The 21,770-nt window shown below is 45.2% G+C and overlaps 3 protein-coding genes across 5 annotated transcripts; 2 read left to right on the forward strand and 1 right to left on the reverse strand.

Moving 5' to 3' along the window:
- Window positions 1-2,321: 2,321 nt before the first annotated feature.
- LOC128308457 (ataxin-2 homolog) lies at window positions 2,322-14,134 on the reverse strand. 3 transcript variants are annotated; one of them, XM_053045495.1, is made up of 5 exons: window positions 13,847-14,134; window positions 8,997-9,153; window positions 6,602-8,922; window positions 5,163-5,365; window positions 2,322-5,009 (listed from the first exon to the last, which is right to left on the reverse strand). In XM_053045495.1, the coding sequence occupies exons 1-5, from the start codon at window positions 13,882-13,884 to the stop codon at window positions 4,558-4,560; spliced, it is 3,171 nt and encodes a 1,056-aa protein (XP_052901455.1). In that variant the 5' UTR covers window positions 13,885-14,134; the 3' UTR covers window positions 2,322-4,557. The 3 variants fall into 3 exon arrangements, with proteins under 3 accessions (XP_052901455.1, XP_052901456.1, XP_052901454.1); XM_053045496.1 differs by having other exon boundaries at window positions 5,184-5,380; XM_053045494.1 differs by having other exon boundaries at window positions 5,163-5,380.
- A 2,075-nt stretch (window positions 14,135-16,209) lies between these two features.
- On the forward strand, window positions 16,210-17,279 carry LOC128310859 (uncharacterized). The gene is made up of 2 exons (XM_053047597.1): window positions 16,210-16,816; window positions 16,878-17,279. Exons 1-2 carry the CDS (start codon window positions 16,303-16,305, stop codon window positions 17,255-17,257), a joined length of 894 nt encoding a protein of 297 aa, XP_052903557.1. The 5' UTR covers window positions 16,210-16,302; the 3' UTR covers window positions 17,258-17,279.
- A 798-nt stretch (window positions 17,280-18,077) lies between these two features.
- On the forward strand, window positions 18,078-19,233 carry LOC128298305 (uncharacterized). The gene is made up of 2 exons (XM_053034049.1): window positions 18,078-18,480; window positions 18,551-19,233. Exons 1-2 carry the CDS (start codon window positions 18,078-18,080, stop codon window positions 19,201-19,203), a joined length of 1,056 nt encoding a protein of 351 aa, XP_052890009.1. The 3' UTR covers window positions 19,204-19,233.
- The last annotated feature ends 2,537 nt before the right edge of the window (window positions 19,234-21,770 follow it).

Below are 21,770 nucleotides of genomic sequence, written 5' to 3' on the forward strand. Positions count from 1 at the left end.
GGCGCGTGGCGTGTGAATTGTTGGCGCACACCATCCGTTTAGCACGCGCAACCGATGCGACAAACAATTAATCACAATTACCCACCGCCGCAACACGGCAGCAGTGTTCACTATCTCCCAAGCCGCAAGAGAGGACATGCATCTTCCTGCCATTTCGCTTACATCATCCGGGCTATCAAACGGCAATGAAACATATTTTTCCTCTCGTTCGTATCACCGAGGTAGGGTGGTTCACCCTTCACAAGACAGGATCTGTCTGACATGCGGTTAAACATCCCTCATTGCAGCAAACCACCCTAACCAGTTTGATGCCCCAGGGGTTAGACGATAATAGCAAGTTTAAAATAATGTTTATCTTTCCCATGGCTTGTGTTCGTCCTGTGGTATTTAATCTATTTATTCAGTTAACAAATAAACAACTCATCGTCTATGCTGCATTACCACGCGCATTACAACGTGGCTTTAAATCCATCAATCGAACAAAATAAAAACATATGAGTGGAATGATTCAAACGATTGTTGGTTTTGTTTAGCGTGTTTTTTTTATTATTTTTTTCTGTTTTTTGTTTCACTGAACGTTTGTTGCTCTTTTTTTTTCTCTTCACAGTCAAAGATTAAGAAAGTAAAACAATAACATTTCCTGCGCCATTGCGTCAGCCCGATGGAACCGTGCCAGTGACCAACACTCCGGGGGAACGAACACTTCGTCTGCACAGAGGTGCATCCTATCGGTAAGCATTGTTTTTCCCGTGATGCGCTACTGATCGTGTGATGTGTTTTGCATCCTTTACAGTCTCCTCTGTTTGTTTGATTTTGTCCCCTGCGCTTAGCTGATTCGGGTTTCGTTTTCATTAGCATGATCGTTTCTTTTCGCACCGGTACTGTTCTACATCGGGCGACACAGGCGATTGTTTGCAGATGGGAAAACAAATAAAAACAAAAAAGATTTAACAATGTGTCAGTTTTTTTTCCACGGTTCCACGGTAAGCTCACGTCGGTACAATCCTATTCCAACTTTCCTCAGTGCGATCGGTCCCGTCTACACAGATGCAAAAATCTTACGTTTTGCAAAGGAAACCCCCATTCACATCTCTGGCAGGTGGCGGCAATCAGTTCAACTGTATAGTAACGATATTCTTATCCTTTCCCTCTCGTTGTTTTCCCTCTCCTGTGGCTCAACGTAAAAATACAAAACATAACTTCACACAGAGCGAGAGTTACTGATGTGTGGATTGTTCATAACATATATGGAACAATTTTGAACATTAGTGACAATAATTTGGGGGCGTGTTGGTGTGTTTAAAAGATGGGACAATTCGCAATTTCAGTTTTTGCAATCGATTGAATTGGCAAATCGCCACGCGTTTTGTTGTTGGCCTAACGTTTCCCGTGCGCTTTCTCTTCGGTTTGCTGTGTTCTTGTTTGTAACACTAATGAGTTTGCTCCATTACTCTCCTCCGCTGCATATTCTAACGATGATCACTGTTTTTCAATATGCCGTTTTTACTCTTCGATTGAAGATTCGTTTCATTACTGCTCTCCTTCTCGGTTTCTCACGTTTTCCGCACATAATTTACAACTGTCTCGTCTCTCCTTCTCACTTCTCACTTTATCGTGCAGCACAAAATTCTCACGCAATGAATTTTTCGCTGCAATATTTGTTTCTTTTACTACTCCTTCTTTTACGTGTTTCTCCCTAACTCTCTTTTGTGTCTTCGATACCTGCTTGGTATTCTTGTTGTGTTTCTTTTGTGGTTGTATGCATAGATTTTTTTTACATTTCAACATGTTTAACATGTTGTTTGCTTAGTCTTGCTCGTTCTTACAATTCGTCAACACTTTCCTCATTTACTCAGCCGCAATGCGTTCTCCCCCTCTTTTTGATATCTTTCCTCCCCAACCTCAATAGCACCGAACTGTATCTCTGACGCTGTCAATATAGTCTAGTTAGTAGTTCACCACAGTCACATCTTTGCTAACGTATCTCCTTTTGCTCATCTCGAATCGTTCGAACTAGCTAAAATTAGTTTGTTGCTCTACACTGTATTGCTAATGTGTGATCATACTGTAGTCTGCAAATACACGTCCATGTAGGTTGAGTTAATTCAGATGTTTCCTCACGGGTGTTCTGTGCTCGTTTTACTCTGTTTCCCTCTCTTACCGTCTTCAGCTAGTCGAGTATGGTTTTGTTTAATAACTTTCTGGCCACCTCATCTCGATCGTCTACCCCGCGCGTCTCTGCCCAAAAACTTGGAACGTTCAATAAATTAAATTTATTGGCTACGTGTGTTTTACCTCTTTCCGCTCCGCTGTTTATTACATACTTTCCGCTCGAAACATCATCACGTTCTGCGGTTTTGCGTACTATGTAACATCTGTCTTTGCCTACCTTACTAGGTTCCGATGCTCGAACAGTTTCTCCCCGCTAGTGCTTTCATCAATTGCTTGACCCTCTCTAATCACTATTTTTTGCTTTGTACATATCCGATTGTTTTCCCCCTACGCTTTCCCCCACAAGCATTATTACCGGAAGAATTCCCTTGCCTAATTATCTTATCTAGTACATTACATCATACATCCATGCTCAATCACTCTCATCGCCACATTCCTTGTTTTCATTCACTCTGGCCCATCCGCTGCTGGTTTACAATCTAAGAGATTTCAACGTGTACTGGTTGCACTAGTTTTCGGGCACGATCAACTGCCGTGCGTTACAACGCTTGTTGTTGCTTATTCGCTCCATTATCACTATTTAGTTTAATTTGATTTATCTAATAATGTGTTACTTTGCTAAGATACGGATGCTTTTGTGTCCGGTGTTGTGTTTATGTTCAGCATTCGTCACGAACTATCCTACACCACACACGTGTTCGTCGTCATCGTTTTTTCTCTTTTTAATACACAGCACATTCGCTGCTATTTACAAAGCCGTGTAAAATGAACCACTATCTGTTCTGGTTTGCGACACGTCCTTTAAACATTGTTGTAAACTTGGCTTGTCATTTGTTGGATTTTTCTCGTGCCATTTTGTGTGCCAGCCCATCGACGGGATTCTAGCGGTCAAACTTACGTTACCCTCAACCTTCTATATTATACAGCCCACCCGATTTAACTATTTGAACTCCCCGTTTGTTCATGTGCTCAATAACTCACACGATGCCTCTTTCTCCCGCTCCCGCTTTCGTCTTTGAGTGTATATTTTATTTGTTTGACTATGAGCAAAAAGAATACAGACAACTTCATTTCTCTACGGAGAAAGAAAACAGCCAACAAACAAGAGTGTTGCTTATGTTTTACTATCGTTTCTCTCGTACACACAATCAGTACGATTTGCCGTATTCTTAGCATTTCCATCCCAAAAAAGTCACTTATCCAAAATCTAAGAGAGCCGGCCAAATTATCCGCAAATTTCAATCCACATGAACTTGCTCAAATTTGCAATCTCAACCTTCATACACGAACATTCGAGACCTTCAATAGGGTCGATAAATCGATAAAGCGATCCATTTGTTCTGTTTCATTATATACGTTCAAAACATTCGAACGTGGGAGCTTCTGCTTTTGGATACTCACACACAAATACAAATGAATGATGGGCAACAAAAAATTGCGTTCCCAGCGTTCGTACTTCAACGCTGTTATACCGTTTCAATGAGGCGTTTTAGGGAAACAAAGTTTAAAAACAGTTCCTCTACCACCGGGAAAAGGGGAATGTGTTTGTCGCAATAGTAATAAAACAAATACATTACAGCGAATACAAAAAAAAAAAACATAACATATCGAAACACGTAAGCATTTTCTTACAAGGGTGTGGGAAATGTTTTTTTTTTCTCGGCACAACAACCTAGAGAGGTGTGCCATTTCAGGCTTTCTTTGACTTTCTTTACCCGCTGCAGGATTGTCCGTACGGAGCGTACGTACGGATGGTATTTTGGACCGGTTCTGTCTGGTGAAGACCGGCACCGCTACCAATACACAACCGGGCAAGCACACCAGTGTGGCTAATGTTATTACAAAACAAAAACTAATAATTGTTCATGCACTCAATGGTCGCTTCCTAGTTGGGTTGAACAATAGATCTAAAAGTAGTTTAACCGTTTCTTTTTAGCGGCATCATTGACGGCATTCGTTGACGGTAAAATGCGCCACTTTGCTCGTCTATACTCTTCCAACTTGTTCGTCATCTTTATCTTTCGTTGCAAATCGCATTCGCACCGTACGATTTGTCACGCTACTATAAAGGAATAATAACGTTACCGACGACAATTTACGTGTATAATTCAGTTCGATTAGTTTCCACATCAGCGCGTGGCTCATCAAATTGTATGTTTTGTCTTCCTTTCCTAAGCACAAATGCAGTAAATGTGCGAAATATGATTAATAAATCGAGAACCACTACCCCGGCTACCACAACATGTGTTCCGATAGATCATATTACGGTGTTTCCGTGCAGCATAATCTCGATCCTAAATCGGCCTAGTTCTTTAACACTTTTGCGTACGACGGATGTGGCGGAGGGCAACCGTTGGAACCGGGCGCGCCAGCGGGGAACTTATGCTACTGTGCCGACGGATGCTGCGCCACGTGCATGACGTGCAGGTTCTGCTGATGGTGGTTTGGCTGCGGTGCCGACTGCATGTTTTGGTAAATGGCCGGTACAACCTGCGGCATCGGACACACCGAAATTGGATACGGCGTCGGTTGCTGGTGGTGCAAGGCCTGGTACGTTGGTGGGCCACCACCAGCCGGCGACGGTTGCGGTCCCGGATGGTACTGCTGGTGAGGTTGGCCGGGCGATGGTGTCGTTGACGGCGGGGTAGCGGCAAGATATTGAAGCGGTGCCGGTTGCGGTGTGTCGTAGATGTACCGCTGATGGAATGGTGGCGCCGCTTGGAACGGTTGGTGGATTGTCGGCCCGTACTGTGTGGTAATCATTTGTATGGGATTAGGCGCCAACAGTGGCTGTCCGGTTGCGGCGGCCACCTGCATCTGCGACGCACCGACTGGAACTAAAATATGGTACGCAAACAGGCAAGAAAAAAGGAAATAAATCGTTACTAATGCTCAAAAGCCGGCACTTACGCCTTCGACGCCCCGGCGGGGAGCTGTAAGGCGTAGTGACGGCGAAAGAAGTGAAGGTTTCGTTGGATTTTCTTGCGTACAAATGTCATTCCGGTAGCTACCTTGTCGGCCATTGCGGATGCGCGTCTGCTGTGCCACCTGTTGGTGTTGCTGGGCGGTTGGGAAAGAGGACGGATTCACCACATACGACATCACGAACTGCTGCGGAAGGACATGCGGTGATGGTGGCTGGAAGGAGCCCTGCGTTAACGCGGCTGGGCCCGGCGTTTGCGGCGTGTGCGGGCTAGAAGACGTGTGACTTTTCAGTGGGCGTGCGAAATAAGGATTACCATTAATGATACTTATGTTACTGTTAGTGTTTGGTGGGCTAGCGGTAGCAGAACGGTAGGTTATAGAGAGATTTAATTATTAATGGCATATCGTTTTGTTGTTTTTTTTTGGTTTGCATTTTAATTTTCGATAGTTCATGGTTTTCATTCGTACGATTTTGCGGTTTTTGTTTTTTTGTTTTCGAACAAAGATTTCGAGACGATGGTGGTCGTGGTCAATTTGGTTTCATTTGATTTTGGTTTTGTTTGGTTTATTCCCGAATTGTAATCCAGACAGACACGCGCGCAGACAGTTGGGTGTTGGTGGATTGGGCACATATTTGGCACGGGCACATGTGAGGATGTGATTGATGGTTGTTGTGATGGTGGTGGTGATTGTGGTGAACATGGTCGTGGTAAAAAAATTAGTGTGTTAAAAAAGGGATTTTTATTAACATTATTTGAAGATGGGAAGCAATATCGAATTCAAATACACTAAGGCAAAATTCACGCGAAACGAAAATCATGAATAAAATGAGCAGCATTAACATAAAAAGGTAGGCATTAAAAGATGTAACAACAGGGTGAAAATTAATGCAACATTCCAAAGCCGTCATGCAAGTTAATGTCAAGAAATGTTTTAAAAAAATTAATAACAAAGGATTAATGTTGTAATAATGAAATGTAATTGATATAAAAACTAAATTTACAAAAATCGACTCAAGTGTAGTACTACTCACTAGTGTTTCGTGCATCAAATTCAGACTTCTTCACTCTTCTCGAAATATTCATTGTTCAACGCTACTCATGACAATGCAATACACCATAGGCTCAATGGTATATGAGTCGTTGTGAGAAGGAATACACTTAATTCGAATATAACTACACTATCAATTAAAATAAGCTAGGAAATTATAAAGCAATACAATGTTTAACATGATTGGGATTTGTGCTAATGAACCCTGGGCTATACATTCTACTGAGCAAAAGTATTTTAACCTCCCTTTTAGTCCCTTTGGGTTACTCCATCAAATAAACCTTCTTTTCTCCACCATTTCCATAATTATAATTCAATGTTTGTTTGGGTTGGGTGTGGGATCAGGGAATGTTAAAACTTCTGCTTGATAGAATCGTTCATGCTTATGTACATTCACACATTCACGTGCACAACAACATCGACTACGCGTAAAACCGGCCATAATAGTACATACCGTGACGGGTTGGGAGTGCTTGGGCTGCGGGGAATAAATGGTTTCGCTGTCGGATTTAATGTGAACGGCTTCTTTGGGGCCGCACCAGGCTTCTGTTCCCCGCTGGCACTTCCATTGGCGGACGTTCCATCGGGAGTGCCAACGCCATTCGCATTACCGTTTGGTGCAGCGTTAGGCGTTACGCTACCAGCGACCGCATTTTGACCACCAGGGCCCGTTACAGCGGACGCAACGCCAGGAGCACCGCCGACATGATTCGTTTGCGGTTGCTGTTGCTGGGGCGGCGAACCACCTACAACTACCGGCTGCTGTTGGCCTGGTTGCTGCTGCACGACCGGAGGAGGTTGCTGTACCAGGTGTGGCGACTGGGAGGACATCTGTGCTGGCACCACCACCATACCCGAAGCGGTTTGCGAGGCTTGGTTTTGCTGCTGGTTCAATGGTGCCGCCTGGGGCGGTGGCTCGCTGTGCGGTGCCGATACCACCATTTTGCCCTGCTGCTGGCTGTTAACTAACGGGGGCGAACTGTCCAACGATGGTGGCGTTGCGTGGTCGGGTTGCTGCTGAGGAGGTGGCGCCTGTTGGACAACAACGTTGTGCGGGGGTGGTCCTTGCTGTGGCTGCTGCTGTTGCTGTTGTTGTGGAGCCGGAGGTGGCGGTTGCTGATGTACGTTTGGCATCGGCGGTTGTTGCTGGGGCGGTGCCAGCTTAAAGTCTTGTCCAAACTTGCGCAGATTGTCAATTTCCATGTCCCGATTCCGAACGACAACCGTACGTTGGGGTTGGGGCGGTGGCGCCTGCACCTGTGGCTGCTGTTGCTGTTGGGGTGGCGGCGGTTGCTGTTGCTGCACCGGCGGTGGCATTGCCATAGGATGCTGCTGAATCACGACATGCTCGGCTGGCACAACATTCGGCGGTGGCATATGCGGCGGCACAACTGCGTGATGTGGATGGGTCAGATGCATCGGTGGCTTCGTCGACATGGGCTGCATCTGTCCAGGCATCTGTTGTGGGTTAAGTGATGGTGGCGGCTCACTGTACGTCACTGGCGCCGGTGCATTCGCGTACTGCCGCACTCCACGCTGGGGAAGAGGCTTCTGGTTGCTATTTACATTCATATTTCCACCAGCACCACCGCCACCTCCTGGTGGACCACCGGCCATATCGCCTCTACCATCGCCATTCATCTTATTCGAGTTCATGACCGATGGCTGGCCATGTTGCGGAGGGGGTTGCTGTTGCTGTTGATGTTGCGCGTGCCCATAGGGCGATTGATTCGGGTGCATGCCATACTGAGGACCAGGCGGATGACCCATACCCCCACCACCACCACCACCGCCATGTTGCTGACCGCCTGGTGGAGGTTGTTGCTGTTGCTGCTGCTGCTGCTGCTGTTGTGACATCATCTGACCGTAACTGTTCTTGTGCGGCGCCTGTGGACTGGGCGGTTGTTGTTGCTGCTGCTGCTGCTGTTGCTGTGCCGTCACCACTGCCGAACCTCCGTTATTGTTGTTACTGTTGGCCAGGGATGGGCTACGAACTAGTAGCTTGCCACCAGGCTGTCCCGTTTTGCGCTTCGCCGGCACTATGTACTTCGGCATCGCCGTATTATTGTTATTGTTGGTCGAATTGCTTGTATTGTTCGTAAGGTTATTGTTTCCGTTACTATTACTATTTGCTGCGTTACTACTACTGTTGTTTCCCACGCTGTTCGAGTTCTTATCGGTAGCAGCACCGCCCGTGCCCTGTTGAGTGGCGGCTGGCTGTGGGCTGGCGTTACTGTTCGGACGGACGACCGCTGCAAAGGCGGCCTCTTCGTCACCGTTCTCGATATCGATGCGCTCCTTATACACCGGATTGTTCTCTATCTCGTTGGCAATCTTTTCCGCCTCCTGTTCCTGCACCTTAAACTCTTCGCTGTCTTTCTTCTGGATTTGAACCGTGTACCCGGACAGGGATTGATCGAACGTAGACTGCACACCGTACACCTGTTCGTTCTTCAGGAACATATCATTCACGTCCCAACCTTCGGCGTTCGAGTCGAGCTCGAGACTGTGCTCCAGTGATTCACCATTCACATCGCCACTCTCGTCCCACGGTTCGAGCACTCGGTCCTCCAGCCAGTTCGTGCCGTTGCACCGCGAAATGGCCGTATCGGTTTTGAATGTGTCCCTCGTCGCGTCCTCTGGATCGACGTCTTTCGCGGCTAGCGTCACTATGTCGTTTGGTTTGAAGATCAGACGATCGACGAAAGATTCTACGATAATTTTTGGCTTCTGGTCGGATCCGATCTCAACGCGATGTGCCATTTCCAGCACAATCTGAAACAAGAGGTAACGTAAACGTTCAGAGGGTAACGCACTAATGCAACCACCGTCATCAAAACCATGCTTACCTGAAACTGTGAGGAAAATGTCCGGAACACTCCTTCGTATATCTGACCGGCCGGTGTTTGTATCTGGACAATATTCCCTACATGCGATGTGGCTGCATGCATGAACGGAGCATTGTTGTAAATGCCGTCCGCTTGAATTGAACGTTGCCTCTGGGTCCTGCGAATTGGAAGCATTCGGAAAACATTCGGTTAAGTACATTATCGTGCACAATTGGGGCGATAATTCGACTGAAGTCGAAACCGAATTAGTGTAGTATTCTTAAGTACCATAAGCTTAATGTGCTGCAACTCCATGTTCGTACCGCTGTAGCACTGATGCAATTTAGAATAAATGTATCACAGATGCGATTCTCTCCCAACGGTTGAAACAAGCGCAGTATAATTTGACTATTTAAACAGCCGCACAAATCACACACCCATACAATGGAGTCTGTCCCACCAACAGCCAGTTTTCACCGGAGAGCTGGGTTCCACTCGATCTAACGACGACAGCAGAACTGAGTCCACCGTTTCTCTCACCATTGCACTGCACACACAACGGCTGCATCGAAATGCAGTTTTTGCGTCGTTCGGTTTGCCATTACCCTACCCTTCATCGCTCGTCGCCATTGTTCAAACGGGTGGCAATATATTCACCTTTTCGCTAGTATCGTGTCCTAGTTATTCACTTTTGGTAAAATGAAGACTCGCTCAATGATCTGAAGTACAAAAATGCGAATGTGTGTTATTCACACTGAGTTCAAAACAAACATAGGTATGGTCCACAATTGATCTCATCTTCTGGGCACTGTCAAACGTCCTAAGGACATTTGCTTTAGTATTTAAGGGATTTCTTCTTGCGGACAGGTTTGCGATACTTTATTTCAAAAGAAAAATTCCAATCTATTAGCCCAATAGGTACTTCCTAACTGTTCGATCTGAAGTTTCGTAGATACTGTTGTGCGTAGATCTATCCATATCCAGTACCGCAAAAAATCAAACTACTTCTAACTATGATGAGGCAAATATATAAAGAAAGGCAACAATTGAACAGTTTCAGAAATTTATTATTAATTGAAACACGAGCAAACTACATGACGGGGAAAGGGAAGATACATTTTCCTTTCACTGCCGGTGAAAGAACACAACGTCCAAGGTGTGTGGCCAAAGCGAAAAGTGTCGCAAGTAACGCCAGCCCACCAGAAGTAAATTGAACTAAATATAAATTCTAGTCCATTGTGTTTCACTTTTTGCTCAATGGGCATTAGCGTTTCCTTGCGAATTAAACGCACGCACGTACCACGCTGGGGCAATTGTGCTACGGAGACAAAACACGCACCCAAAAACGCCTTGTCCTCGTCCCGGGTGTCTTGCGTCCCGGTACGGAACCGCATTGGCTGAGTGGCTGAGGCCGGTGAACTAAAGCAAAATCATCATCACCAACCACGCCAAGTTGTGGACAGAGTAATTGGTGAGGAAATGAATGCTCGATTCTATCTTTTCCCTGATTTTGTTTTTTTATTTTGCTTTTGGGGAAAACTATTTTTATTTATATCACACTATTACACTCGGGTAATACTTTCCTCGCACAATTGTGAAAGTGATTTTGCACTTGTGGAATTCTTGCGCTATTGGTGCTTTAGTTACCAAACTAATAAGAAACACCTCACCTCACCTCGCATTAATAAAGAAAATCTAGACTACTAATTTCACTCAAGATACGGAAAAAATCCTTTTGTCATGGGCACTGGATGTGAAAAAAAGGGAGACAGAAACGAACGTCCCACTATCGCGCATTGTGTGTACTCAGCGCACCAAAATGCGAAGAAAACAAAAGAAATGCAATTTTCCCCCATTTGGTGAACAGTGGGCTATGCTTTTGGCATGTCCGTTTTTTGCACACAACCACCCCCTTCCCCCTTCTCCTCCCCTCACACACACACACACACAAACACACACATATAGCAAAGTTGCTCTTTTGCTCTCTCGTTCGCACTCGCTTCTGTCTCAATTCTTTCTTCTACCATCGACGCACACGCACTCACACACTCACAAAAGCAAATGTCTTATGGTTTTTTTTTTCACCGGGCGGAAAATGGTGAAAATTTTCTCCAAGCAAACACACACACACACAAACGGGCGCGCGGAACACGGGACATCCTGATGGCGCTAGTGGTTGTAGGATCATAAAACGGGGTCAAACACACCAAACGGAACACTGTGTTCGGTAGTTGGGGAACCCTCTTTTTCGGACCATCACCAAACTACCGCAAGAACAGCAAGATGTCTCTAGAGCGTTGTAAAAGTTGATTGATCGAATCGCTGCGGAAGTACATAAAAGCTACTTCGTCGTCTACTTCTATTCCGGTGTTCACCTATTGTTCACCCCCAACACAAGAGGGAGCTGTCCGACACCGAACGGAACCGACCTTTTCCCCCGGTAGTGCACATTTGGGGTGAAGTGTTGTAGCTTCGAATGTAATAGTGGGGATTTCTTTGGTTGATGATAAAAAAGAAGGAGTAACAGAAACACTCGCTTAAGGAAAGCTCAACAACGTTGTGAAGGAGCAGACCGATTGCGACTAAATGGACGATGGAGCGATGAAGTTTTCCCACGTTCGCGGTACACAATCGCGCACGACTCTCTCGTGCCCGTTGAGGCGATCTCACATCGTCCTAGTCGCTCTTTGTGATGATGGGATAAATGGTGGCAAAGGGACGGTACGGGGGCTTGGTGTACCGAGAACGGGGTCTTCGGTACGGGGTCCTGGCGTGTCCGTCCGACAGTGTGGATGTTTATGGTGGATGTCTGACTCTGTGTGTGAGTCGGAAAATTGCCGCGAGAGCGAGAAATTGATCTCCCTTTGTGTGCACAGGGCTCCACACAACGCGGAACACTATGGCCGTCTCTCATTCTCTCTCTCACATGGTTTGGGAGCAATTATTTAATGGTTGGAGGTTTTCCCCGAAAAGAAAAAAAAAAACCGGTGAACGGAAATTTTGGACGGTGAAATTATGCCGGCTTTGAATGAAAAGCTAGGAGATGTTTTAGTGATGTCCACAAAACATAGAATTATTGAAGCTCTGAAGATCATCCAATGGAGTCGCCTGGTTGTTCCAAGATGACAGTGATGGCCGAGATGTAAGTAAGCTTTTTCCCCAAAATATACTTTAGCAGTTCTTTTTCCAGTGCGTCTCGACGTACTCAAACTTAGTATTCAAAAAGGCATTTCAATCATATAATACAGAGAAATTGTCCATTATCACAATAGGATAAAATGATGAATGATTTTCCTCTCCATTATCAGGACTGGTGAATTTTGGCTTTCTACTCTTTATTATGCACGAATCTAGAGCACACGATCGGTTTTTCCCGAGGGCAGTTCGAACTCTCGATGCTATCGTCGGTACCCACCACCAGGATGAAACCCCTTCTTTCGCACACTAGACACGCGCTGGTTCTCGACCCAGTCCAGCGCACAAAGCAAGCCGTGCATACTAGTAGACTGGTGAAAAATAATGCTGCAGACGACATGTATGCGAAGATAAGGGCTTTCTGCGGAAGGGGGATGAGATGAGTGGTGTAAGAAGGAGTAGGGAAATGGGAGACAAAGGCGGTGTTGGTGGGGAAGAAAATTCAATCAATAAAAAGGAAACAGTAGACCCGTAGACACAACCTACTAACACACACAAGCGCGCATCCCTCAGTAAAGGGGAAGCATGGTAGTGTGGTGGAGGGGAGGAAACGCATTGCACATTTTTCATCACCCTTCCTATAGCACGTTTCGGTGGCGGGGTGGTAGGAGCGCGCGCGTGTGTTGGTGTAGTGGGCCACAACGCTGCCTTTTGATATGTTTGGCGATTTTCACCGAGAGGATTGTGCATATTGTTCTGTTGGTGTGCGTAACACTACTTCTGCTAGGTACCACACACCACCACAACTACCCCTTCCCCATACACCACATGAATCATGAGTCAGTGAGTATATATATGTGTGTGAGTGTGGAGTTGTATGCGTACATGTCATAAATGCGTTTCATATGGTTTCTAGGACGCAATGCAAATAAATGCATCACCGCCATCGCATTCCCTCCGTCATTCATTAGGTTCCTCGCGCAGCAGGTGCCTTTCATTCATTTATTTTCCATTATCCACCACACACAATTGAAATCATCTGTAGAGGGTTTTGTAACAAAAACAAACCAACCACAAAAAAATAATAACGAGCAAAACAATTTTTCAGTCCGACGGGAGGAAAATTACGCATCAACAATGTGAAGATGTGTGTTGTATTTTCCGTGGCGCAGTTTCACGTGGCTGCTACCACGCAAATATCCTGTGGCCATCGAGGAATATACCCCTTTGAGGAAAATAAATCGCTTCAAGTAAGGGAATTGTCGACTTACAATGTCAACAACTAGCAAGATTTTAATAGTTTCCTTGAATCGTTTGCGCAGAAAAGGGAAATATCTGCTCTTTTCCTTGTCAGGCGGTCACTCGTATTCTATATGGTATCTTATCCAAAGAATTATTCACACGCTGCAAAATTGGCGATTGCCTAATCAGCTGTCCGGTGGATGACGGCCATTGTGAGTCACGCGCAATAACCCGAAATGTAACTCCAAACAGTGGAGTTAATCGCAACAACGCATAGATTAGATTATTGCACCCCGTCTTCGGGTTTGGTTAAGAATTTTACCCACTCAATCAAGGTTTCAATAACCCAAAGACAGTTTCTTTGTTTATGATCGGAGCTGAGGTTAGAGATAAAAGAGAGATATCTTGAAGACACTTCATAAAACTAGGCAGGCTACAATTACCTGCGGACAAATGGGAAAACATGACGTAATTTAAAACCCAACTGCGCTTACCTGGCCGGACCGGGGCGAGTTTTGTTGCGCTTGCTCATTTCGCTGTTATCGTCCGAGCGGCTCAAGGAGGAGCCTTCTCTATGGCTTCGCGTCGGGACTGGAATTTTGACTAACTTTTCCTGCGCGGGAGACCTTTTTCTCCCTTCGCTCTGCTGCTCGCTGCACACAGACACACACTCACGCGCGTAAACACTTGATCGTCGAATGCAACAGGGTTAAAACGATCTTCAGGGAGTTATTAGTGACGATGAGCTGGTTATGCTGATTTTCCTCGTTTTTCACCACACAACTTGCTACACACCGATGTCCTTTCGCTGTGACGCTAGCAAAATACACAGTATGTACACACACACACACACACACACACACACTTACAGTGTATATCTATATACAAACTAAAGCATACGCGCATACACCCCTGACTTAATCGGCGATGCTCTGCAGCTAAATCACTTGACGCACTCCACAACGGTTGGGGGTATGCTTAGCTTTTTCCACCCCTTGCACTGTATGCTGCTCACGTCCTTTCCCCTAGCAGTTCTCTTTCTCTCGCTAAATGCACTTAAACTAACTTATCGTTTGTGCGTCCGCCTTCTTGCCCTGGATCGACTAATGCGCGCTTTTCAAGTCAAAACTACTTGCGGTTTCGCCGACAGTAGAGGGTATATACCTTCTTGTCGTCTCCAACAGTCGATTCTTTTATGTAACCAACTGACACAACGCACGAACGCGAAGGCGAAGGAACGAAAAAAAAACAACACGCTATGCTGCCGCTGCTTCAACTATTGGCACCCGTTGCCGTGGCAAGAGAGTTATATCGCGGCACACTACGTATATGCTGTCAATTTGACGCGCGTGACTTTCCCTTTGCTGTGGGGAGCTGCTGGCTGCTGCTGCTGCCTGTTGGCTGTGTGCGAGCTTGGAGGAAAATCTTCGGGTTTCTCTTTCGTCGCTGCCTCCTATGGCTACTTCTTCGCTACCTTCCTTATCTCACGCCTGTGCCCGTGCCCGTGGAAGACGACGATGGGTTGCATCAGCCCTCAACAACTCACGCACTTCTACCCTGTACTATGATGGGTCAAGAATTCGTGCGGAACGCGACGATGGTGGGCTTTTCGCGGGGAGAGAAAAACGCGTGGAACAATCGTGGAACACTTTTCCACCCCGTGTTTCCGGAAACGGTTTGTTTTTCTCGAGTAGCTCCGGCTCGGTGATGATGATCTCTACGCTTTGCGTTTGATGTGTCCGCTTTGCAGTGACAGTACAGCCGAATGGCGTTGTCAACGATGACTCCGGTGTGCGGAATACGCACTTTCTCTCGACTCCCTTCCCTTCTTCCCTTTAACGAACAATCCTTCGCATTTGTTTGGTTTTTGCTCGTAGCATCTGCACGACGATGACAACGTGATGCTACAGTGCGTTTCGCTTTGTTTTGCGAAGGGTGCAATCGTTGATCGCCTCTTTCCCGGCCACACACACGCCGATTACGGTCCGCTGATGGTGCGATGATGGTGGCAGCCACACATCCGTCGTTTACCCTTTACTTTAGCGTTTACCACAATCCTTTAGCCGCGTGCGGAATCGTAAAGGTTGCAACCACGAAATCACCACGGGAACACACAGAAAAAACGGAACACCGTCACCGATTAGGGACGTCGAAATGGCGCTGGGTGTTTAAGATGCAGTGGGGAAAACGGCGCTCTACACGAAAAACACACAGTTGGTTTCGTCGACGGGCGGGTTGTTTTCCACCGGAGGGAAACGGCCCAAAAACGTTGCCGTACTCCGACCGTTCACTGTGCGCTACCAGTTTTCCTCGTTGGTTTGCGCCTAAATTCGCGATTATTCGATTACGCTTTCAGCAATACAAAGACTCTATGAACAAGAGTTGGCTGCTACGGTGCCAAAAAACGGAGGAATGAAATGAATATGCCACAGTCTCGCAGTGCAAATACGACGCGGGGATGGTACGCACACAGCCAAGCATAAAAATGGCGCCCCGTGGCAGTGTGTGTGTGTTTCGACTGTGTGTGAGAACGGGAAGATGATCATTTAGAGAGAGCGCACCGATATGACCGTATGCCAATACTTAGACCTACGGGTATAAACTTGAGGCTAACTTTGACAGGCGATGGATTACAAATTTCGGCCAAACATCAAACAAAACAAATTTGAACACTTTTCTCTAATTTCGAATTGATTATTGTATGATGTATGGTCTCACAATATTATAAATTTTTGAATTTTCATAGGCGACTTCTTTGGAAAACGTATTTCATGGATCAGTTCGAATTTGGATAGAAACAATAGAATGACAGGCAACACTGCCATGTATTCATGTACCAAACTGTCAACAACACATGTGTTTTCGTGCGGCTAAACAGCGCTATTTGTTGATAGGCAACGAATTATTTTTTAAAACTACAAATTTGTGATATTTTCGATTGATTGTAAATATGAAACGAAAAGGAAGCATAGTATTTACTCCAAAAAGGAAACAGGAGCGCACGGAAGTTGAATCAGACGAAGAGAAAGATCGCCTATCCCAAAGCGAATCGGAACATACCGTACAAAGTGACGATGATATGGATGAGAATTTAGCGGATCAAAGCGATAAAGAAGAGCAGACAACCGATGGGGAAGAGGATTCAGAACAGGATACGGAAGAGGAAATAAGCGTCGAAGAATCGGAAGGCGAACAACAAGAAACAGACGAGGACAACAATGGTGAAACTCAAGAGGACAGTGAGCCGAACGACAGTGATAATGAAGAGGATACACCATCCAAGAAACAAACTATTGTCCGAGGCAAGGTGCACCGTGTAACACCTTTATTAAAGAAAAAGAAGAGAAAGACTGGGGTCATCTATATCTCTTCCATTCCAAAGCACATGAATGTGACTATCCTCCGAACGTTGCTCGAACCATTTGGCGAAATCGGGCGCATTTATCTACAAGCTTTTCGGAAAGGTAGGAGCCAATTGCTTCATATCGTGTCAATGACAATAAAATGATATCTTTCAAATTTCAGATGGCAAGGTACGGTTGAAAACTGCACAAGGTAAGCGAGCTATGGTACAGTACACCGAGGGTTGGGTAGAGTTCCTTGATAAACGAGTTGCAAAAGCAATCGTACCGATGCTGAACATGCGACCGATCACCAACAAGAAAAAGTCCGTCTTTCGCGACTTGTTGTGGAACATGAAGTACTTGTCAGGGTTCCAGTGGGTTCACCTGAACGAACGGTTAACATATGAACGGGCAGTGGCCAAGGATAAGATGCGTGAACAGATTCAACAAATTCGCAAGGAAGTCTCGTACCACGAAACCAAAGTGCATCATAAAGAGATTGCACTTAAGAATGCCGCTAGGGAAAAGAAGGAACAAAGGGCGAAGAATGGTGCAATATAATGTCGCATATAAAGTTAACTCACGCTCTGCAATGTATCTTATATTCTCATGTGCTTTCCCATGTTGGAGCTATCCTGTACCAATGAATTAGGTCTAATGCATCCGAAAGCCGTAAATCGAATTTCTTCCCGTTTGGTGTATTCTCGGTATTTTATTCTCGGTTCGGAGTGGTTTAACTAGGTAAAAAGTTAATTATAAAATCCGCAGTCTAGATACAATTGATAATTTAAGTTATTATAGCACAAATATGTCATAATTTTGCAAGTTATTCGCTAAAAATATTTAGGGGCAAAAAAGCGTAATAATGGTTACCATCTTCGTAAGTCGCAATACAAAGAAGATACTTTTAAATTCTTCTATGAAAGAATTGCCTACCTAACGAATTAGCCTTATTAAATTCCACAAATAAGTGCTCTTTCGCTTGCCTTAATATTGATTTTGCGCGATTTATTGGACATCTCAAAGTACTTTTTGTAATGTATCCTGCATGTGACTATTTTTGTAATAAGACCCTTCACACATTTCCAATAGTCGCCTTTCGAACAGGCGTTAACAGCAACAAACAAACAAAAGCTCAATTCAACCCATAACCGAGCATCCGTTGCCTACGCATATGCTCACTTTATGCTCAACGATTATATCCTTATCATGCGCAACCATACGTAGCCCGAACAGCAAGAAACGGTTTGCACCAGGCGTAAATCAAATTTTCCCTGCAATTGATAGGAAAATGCAATCAGGCGGAAACCAATTTCCTCCGCCTGAGAATTCAGCTGTGGTCGGATTCGGGAGCTCGACTAAACGTTTAGTACAGTTTGAAATGTCACCAACGAAGGTTGATGCCCGTAAGGAGGGATCGGATCTGAGTGCTAGCTTTCAGGAGCTCTTGGATGCAATCAAAAAGGTGCATCCATCCGACCGAGCACTGTACGATGCATTTGCACCGGTAAGGAAACGGATTTGGCGCAAGTGGTGTCTGCGAAGATTATCGGCCCTGATGTGTTTAACGGCCATATGCTTGGCGGTGTGTTACGTCCCGAGTGTAAATTGGCACGTGACGGCGATTGGACGTTTGTGCATGATAGAGCTGCTACCGTACTGGGACTGGACACCACTTTATCGTGGCAAGTGTTTGATAGCAAAGGCGAAAGAAAGCACCACTGCGAAACAGTTTGAACCGACCGTTTCCTTTCCAGACGATTGTGTGGTTTGTCGAAATTTTGGTAAGAATCGTGTGGAGTGGAAATTGTGTTCCCTTATGGGTGTATTTTAATGATATAGTTTTAAATGCAGGAATGGTACCGGTGCGTCAGAACGTAACCTACGAAACTTTATACCGACATCATCTGATGCGTAACGTACCGACCATCGTGTCCGATGTTTATCCGTCTTGGTACGAGCACAAGCGTTACGGAGCCGACTGGGACAGTTTCTTGAACGATTTGGAAGAGTTATTGCTGGGGAATCCTTGCGATTTTCGCACGAATCTACTCTTCAAGCCGAGCTTCGCCAAAACGTCAGCTTTAGCGCGTATGGTTGATCTACTTTCGGACGACATCAATCGGGGATGGTTTGTGCAGCTGCGGAACTGTGCTCTGCGTACTATTAAGAAAACGCGAACCATGTTCCTGAAGCCTTACTTCTACGCCACCCATTGGGAACCGCCGTACACTAACTGGATTCTACTATCGCGCGCATTCCAAGGTTCCTTGGAAATGACACCCAACATGGCGGGACTTGTGTTAGTACATCAGCTGCGATCGAGTTTAAGTGTCATCCTTCGGCCACGTGGGGAATGTGAAAATAGTTGTCGGATGCTTTCGGTAACACTTCAGGAGCGGCAATCTCTTCTATTCTCGACGACACTGTGGAACTTTAGCTACATACCTACAGATGGCAACGCAACTTCTGTAACATTTATCACGGAAACGTACGAAAATGTGTGATGGGATGGATATCACAGGGAACTACAGGAACTCATAAAGCATAAAGCACAGTTTATACATTTCGAAAAAAAAACATCACCTCTATATGAATGAATAAATACACAAGTAAGCAAACGAACAGAGAAACAAATGCCACAATTCGATTCAGTAATGTTTAGTTGATTTATTCACATCATTGGTTCCCAGTGTAGTTTTATCAGCTATATTGGTTTCATATAATAACATTTGTATTCTTCTTAACAATCATTGCAATCATTCGTTTTCGTCGTCAAAACCATCGGTTCGCTCTGTGTTTCTTTTTCTGAGGTGTTCTTGAGAGATGGTCGAATGAAGATGTCAAGCCGTTTACAAATCTATTGCGTTTTTATTCTCGGTTGTAAAATGTAAAAGATGTCACCCTATCGTTCGTGAGTGACGTGGTAGGGCACAAAGAACTGATGCGTTCAAAGTGTAAAGATTTAGCGGGGAAGTTTGGAGCGAAAAAGAAATGAACGGTACGATTAGGAATGTTGCTCTGGTAAGCCACGGGGCGATAGTTTTTCTGCTGGATGGATGGTGAACGGAAATTGAAGAAGCGCTTGTTTTTGCTTTTTTGTAACAGTTTGGCTTGTACCTATTGGCCATTGATGCCGCCATCTTTCTTCCTGATCTTTCAAAATACGATACAATGCATTTGGGAAATAGTAACATACGAATGGTTAAGTTAAGGTGTAGCACTTGCTGGCATCTTCTGGCCAGTCTGCTGCAGTCAAGGCCTTCTGCTCTAGGAAGGGGTAAACATATACCGCTGAGTGAGCTGCACAGAGTCTACCGAGTGTTGGACATATGTGTTTGCTTGCTGATCATTAAGCCTGAGAGTACGGAAAAGCATAGATGCTGGAGGTGTGAGCTTTTGTGTGGTTATAGACGTTCTACGATAGTATTTATTGGCAGAAAAGGAATTAGTAAATGTGGAGCAGAATGATTGAAGAAATGTGTACGAGTTCCATTAATTTCTTGAGATTGAAGCTCCAAAGAATAGCTTTAATGCATTGACGTCCAAGGGACCTGGGCAAGAGAAATAGTTTAACATTCAAAATGCACAACTCACATAAAAATGGAACGGCCATTATGTGTGTTTGCGCACGTTCGTTTCATTGTCCTCCGGTGACTTGAACCGGAGCACTATGGCTACATCACGGATACAGCATAGAATGTAAGATCGTTTTGCGTTCTATTCATTGGATCTTCCGCACAAACTTACGTGACACGCGAGAGTATGGTGAAAGAGGGTGTCGTGTAGTGTCGTGTACGTTACTGTGGCTGTGGAGTTACGTGTGGTGATGGTGGTTGTATGCGTGCGTGTCTGAGTGTATGTGGATCTGCATCATTTCCCGCGCGCGCGCTCCCTTTCTATGCCAATCTGCAATCGTTCGGTCCTAAAATACGGGGGGAGGTTTGAAAATGGACTGTAAACAGGTGTAAAACGGTAAGCGATTGTCATTGTAGTGTTTTGCCGATGTTTGCAATGGGTTATTGTTTGTGACTCTTTTTCTTTAATAGTAGTATATGCATATATGTAAAGTATGGCCAGAGAAATTAGGTGCGGAGAAAAGATAACAATGGGAAAACCATAAAGTGCAGCGCATTCTCGACCGGCAGCTAGTACGGGGATGAAGTTGACGGAAAAAGCAGACAAGCCGCTCGCACAATCAGTCCTGATGTGATCTGCGACTACTGGCAACATAAAATGGTCGAACGTACGTTCGGGAATGTCAGCCATTCGGAAGCGAAACGGCGGCGAAATTAATATTAGTAGTAGTACTAACAATTAGATATGTACTTACGATTTGTGAGAAAAAGTATGTTAGTCGAAATACGTAACCGTGCGTAACGCGTTTAGTGGGCAGTAGAAGTAGTCCGTAGTATAAGAAGGAACACTACGTCACGTAAAAGGCGTCCATGTTTAAACGTGGTATGGCGCGCGTACGAGAAAGAATTAGGCGAAACGAAGCGAAACGAATACTACTTTCTTTCGGTTACGGCGAATTCAATTTTGGCTAGTGTTCACCACCACGATCGTATCCCGTGCGTGAAGGTTTGTGTGTGTGTGTTTCAGGTGTTTAGTGGAGGTGTTAAGTGAACGATCACCTGCGGTTGATCCGTTTCTTCATGAATAGAGTCTTTGTGACAGTGTCGGTACGGCAAGGTGTATGACGCTGAAGGTGACAGTGAGCCAGTGTTAGTGGGTGTAGTTTTATCAGTAGCATTAGTAGCAGTACAAGTAAGAACGCCATCATCTCATGTGCGTTTTTCACTTGCGTATGATCATGCGTTCTCTTTTATTTCGTACCTTTTTCTTTTCATTTCACGGAAAACAATAAATGTACTTGTACGCTGAACCGTACGCTGTCGTCCTTCACGTGCTACAATAATGCTCGACGTACCTACGTAATGCTGTAGACTTTACTGTATTTTTGTTTGGTTTTTGTATGGTATGGTTCGCAGAATGGAACGCAGGAGATAGCCTTCATTTTGTTTTTTGTTTGGCCCGTTTGGGTTCATTCATTGTGTTCATCGCGATGAAC

Source organism: Anopheles moucheti, chromosome 2 (genome assembly GCF_943734755.1).
Source record: "Anopheles moucheti chromosome 2, idAnoMoucSN_F20_07, whole genome shotgun sequence".
Taxonomy (NCBI): Eukaryota; Metazoa; Arthropoda; class Insecta; order Diptera; family Culicidae; genus Anopheles; species Anopheles moucheti.

Bases quoted from the DNA above. Each gene is read 5' to 3' on its own strand.
- LOC128308457 (XM_053045494.1), bottom strand. From the start codon at position 13,884: ATGAGCAAGCGCAACAAAACTCGCCCCGGTCCGGCCAG. The intron at 8,923-8,996 runs GTAAGCATGGTT...CTCTTGTTTCAG, and splicing joins CATTTTCCTCACAGTTTCAG to ATTGTGCTGGAAATGGCACA. The intron at 5,381-6,601 runs GTATGTACTATT...CCCACTGAAAAG, and splicing joins AGCACTCCCAACCCGTCACG to TCACACGTCTTCTAGCCCGC.
- LOC128310859 (XM_053047597.1), top strand. From the start codon at position 16,303: ATGAAACGAAAAGGAAGCATAGTATTTACTCCAAAAAGGAAACAGGAG. The intron at 16,817-16,877 runs GTAGGAGCCAAT...TTCAAATTTCAG, and splicing joins TCTACAAGCTTTTCGGAAAG to ATGGCAAGGTACGGTTGAAA.
- LOC128298305 (XM_053034049.1), top strand. From the start codon at position 18,078: ATGTCACCAACGAAGGTTGATGCCCGTAAGGAGGGATCGGATCTGAGT. The intron at 18,481-18,550 runs GTAAGAATCGTG...TTTTAAATGCAG, and splicing joins TGTGGTTTGTCGAAATTTTG to GAATGGTACCGGTGCGTCAG.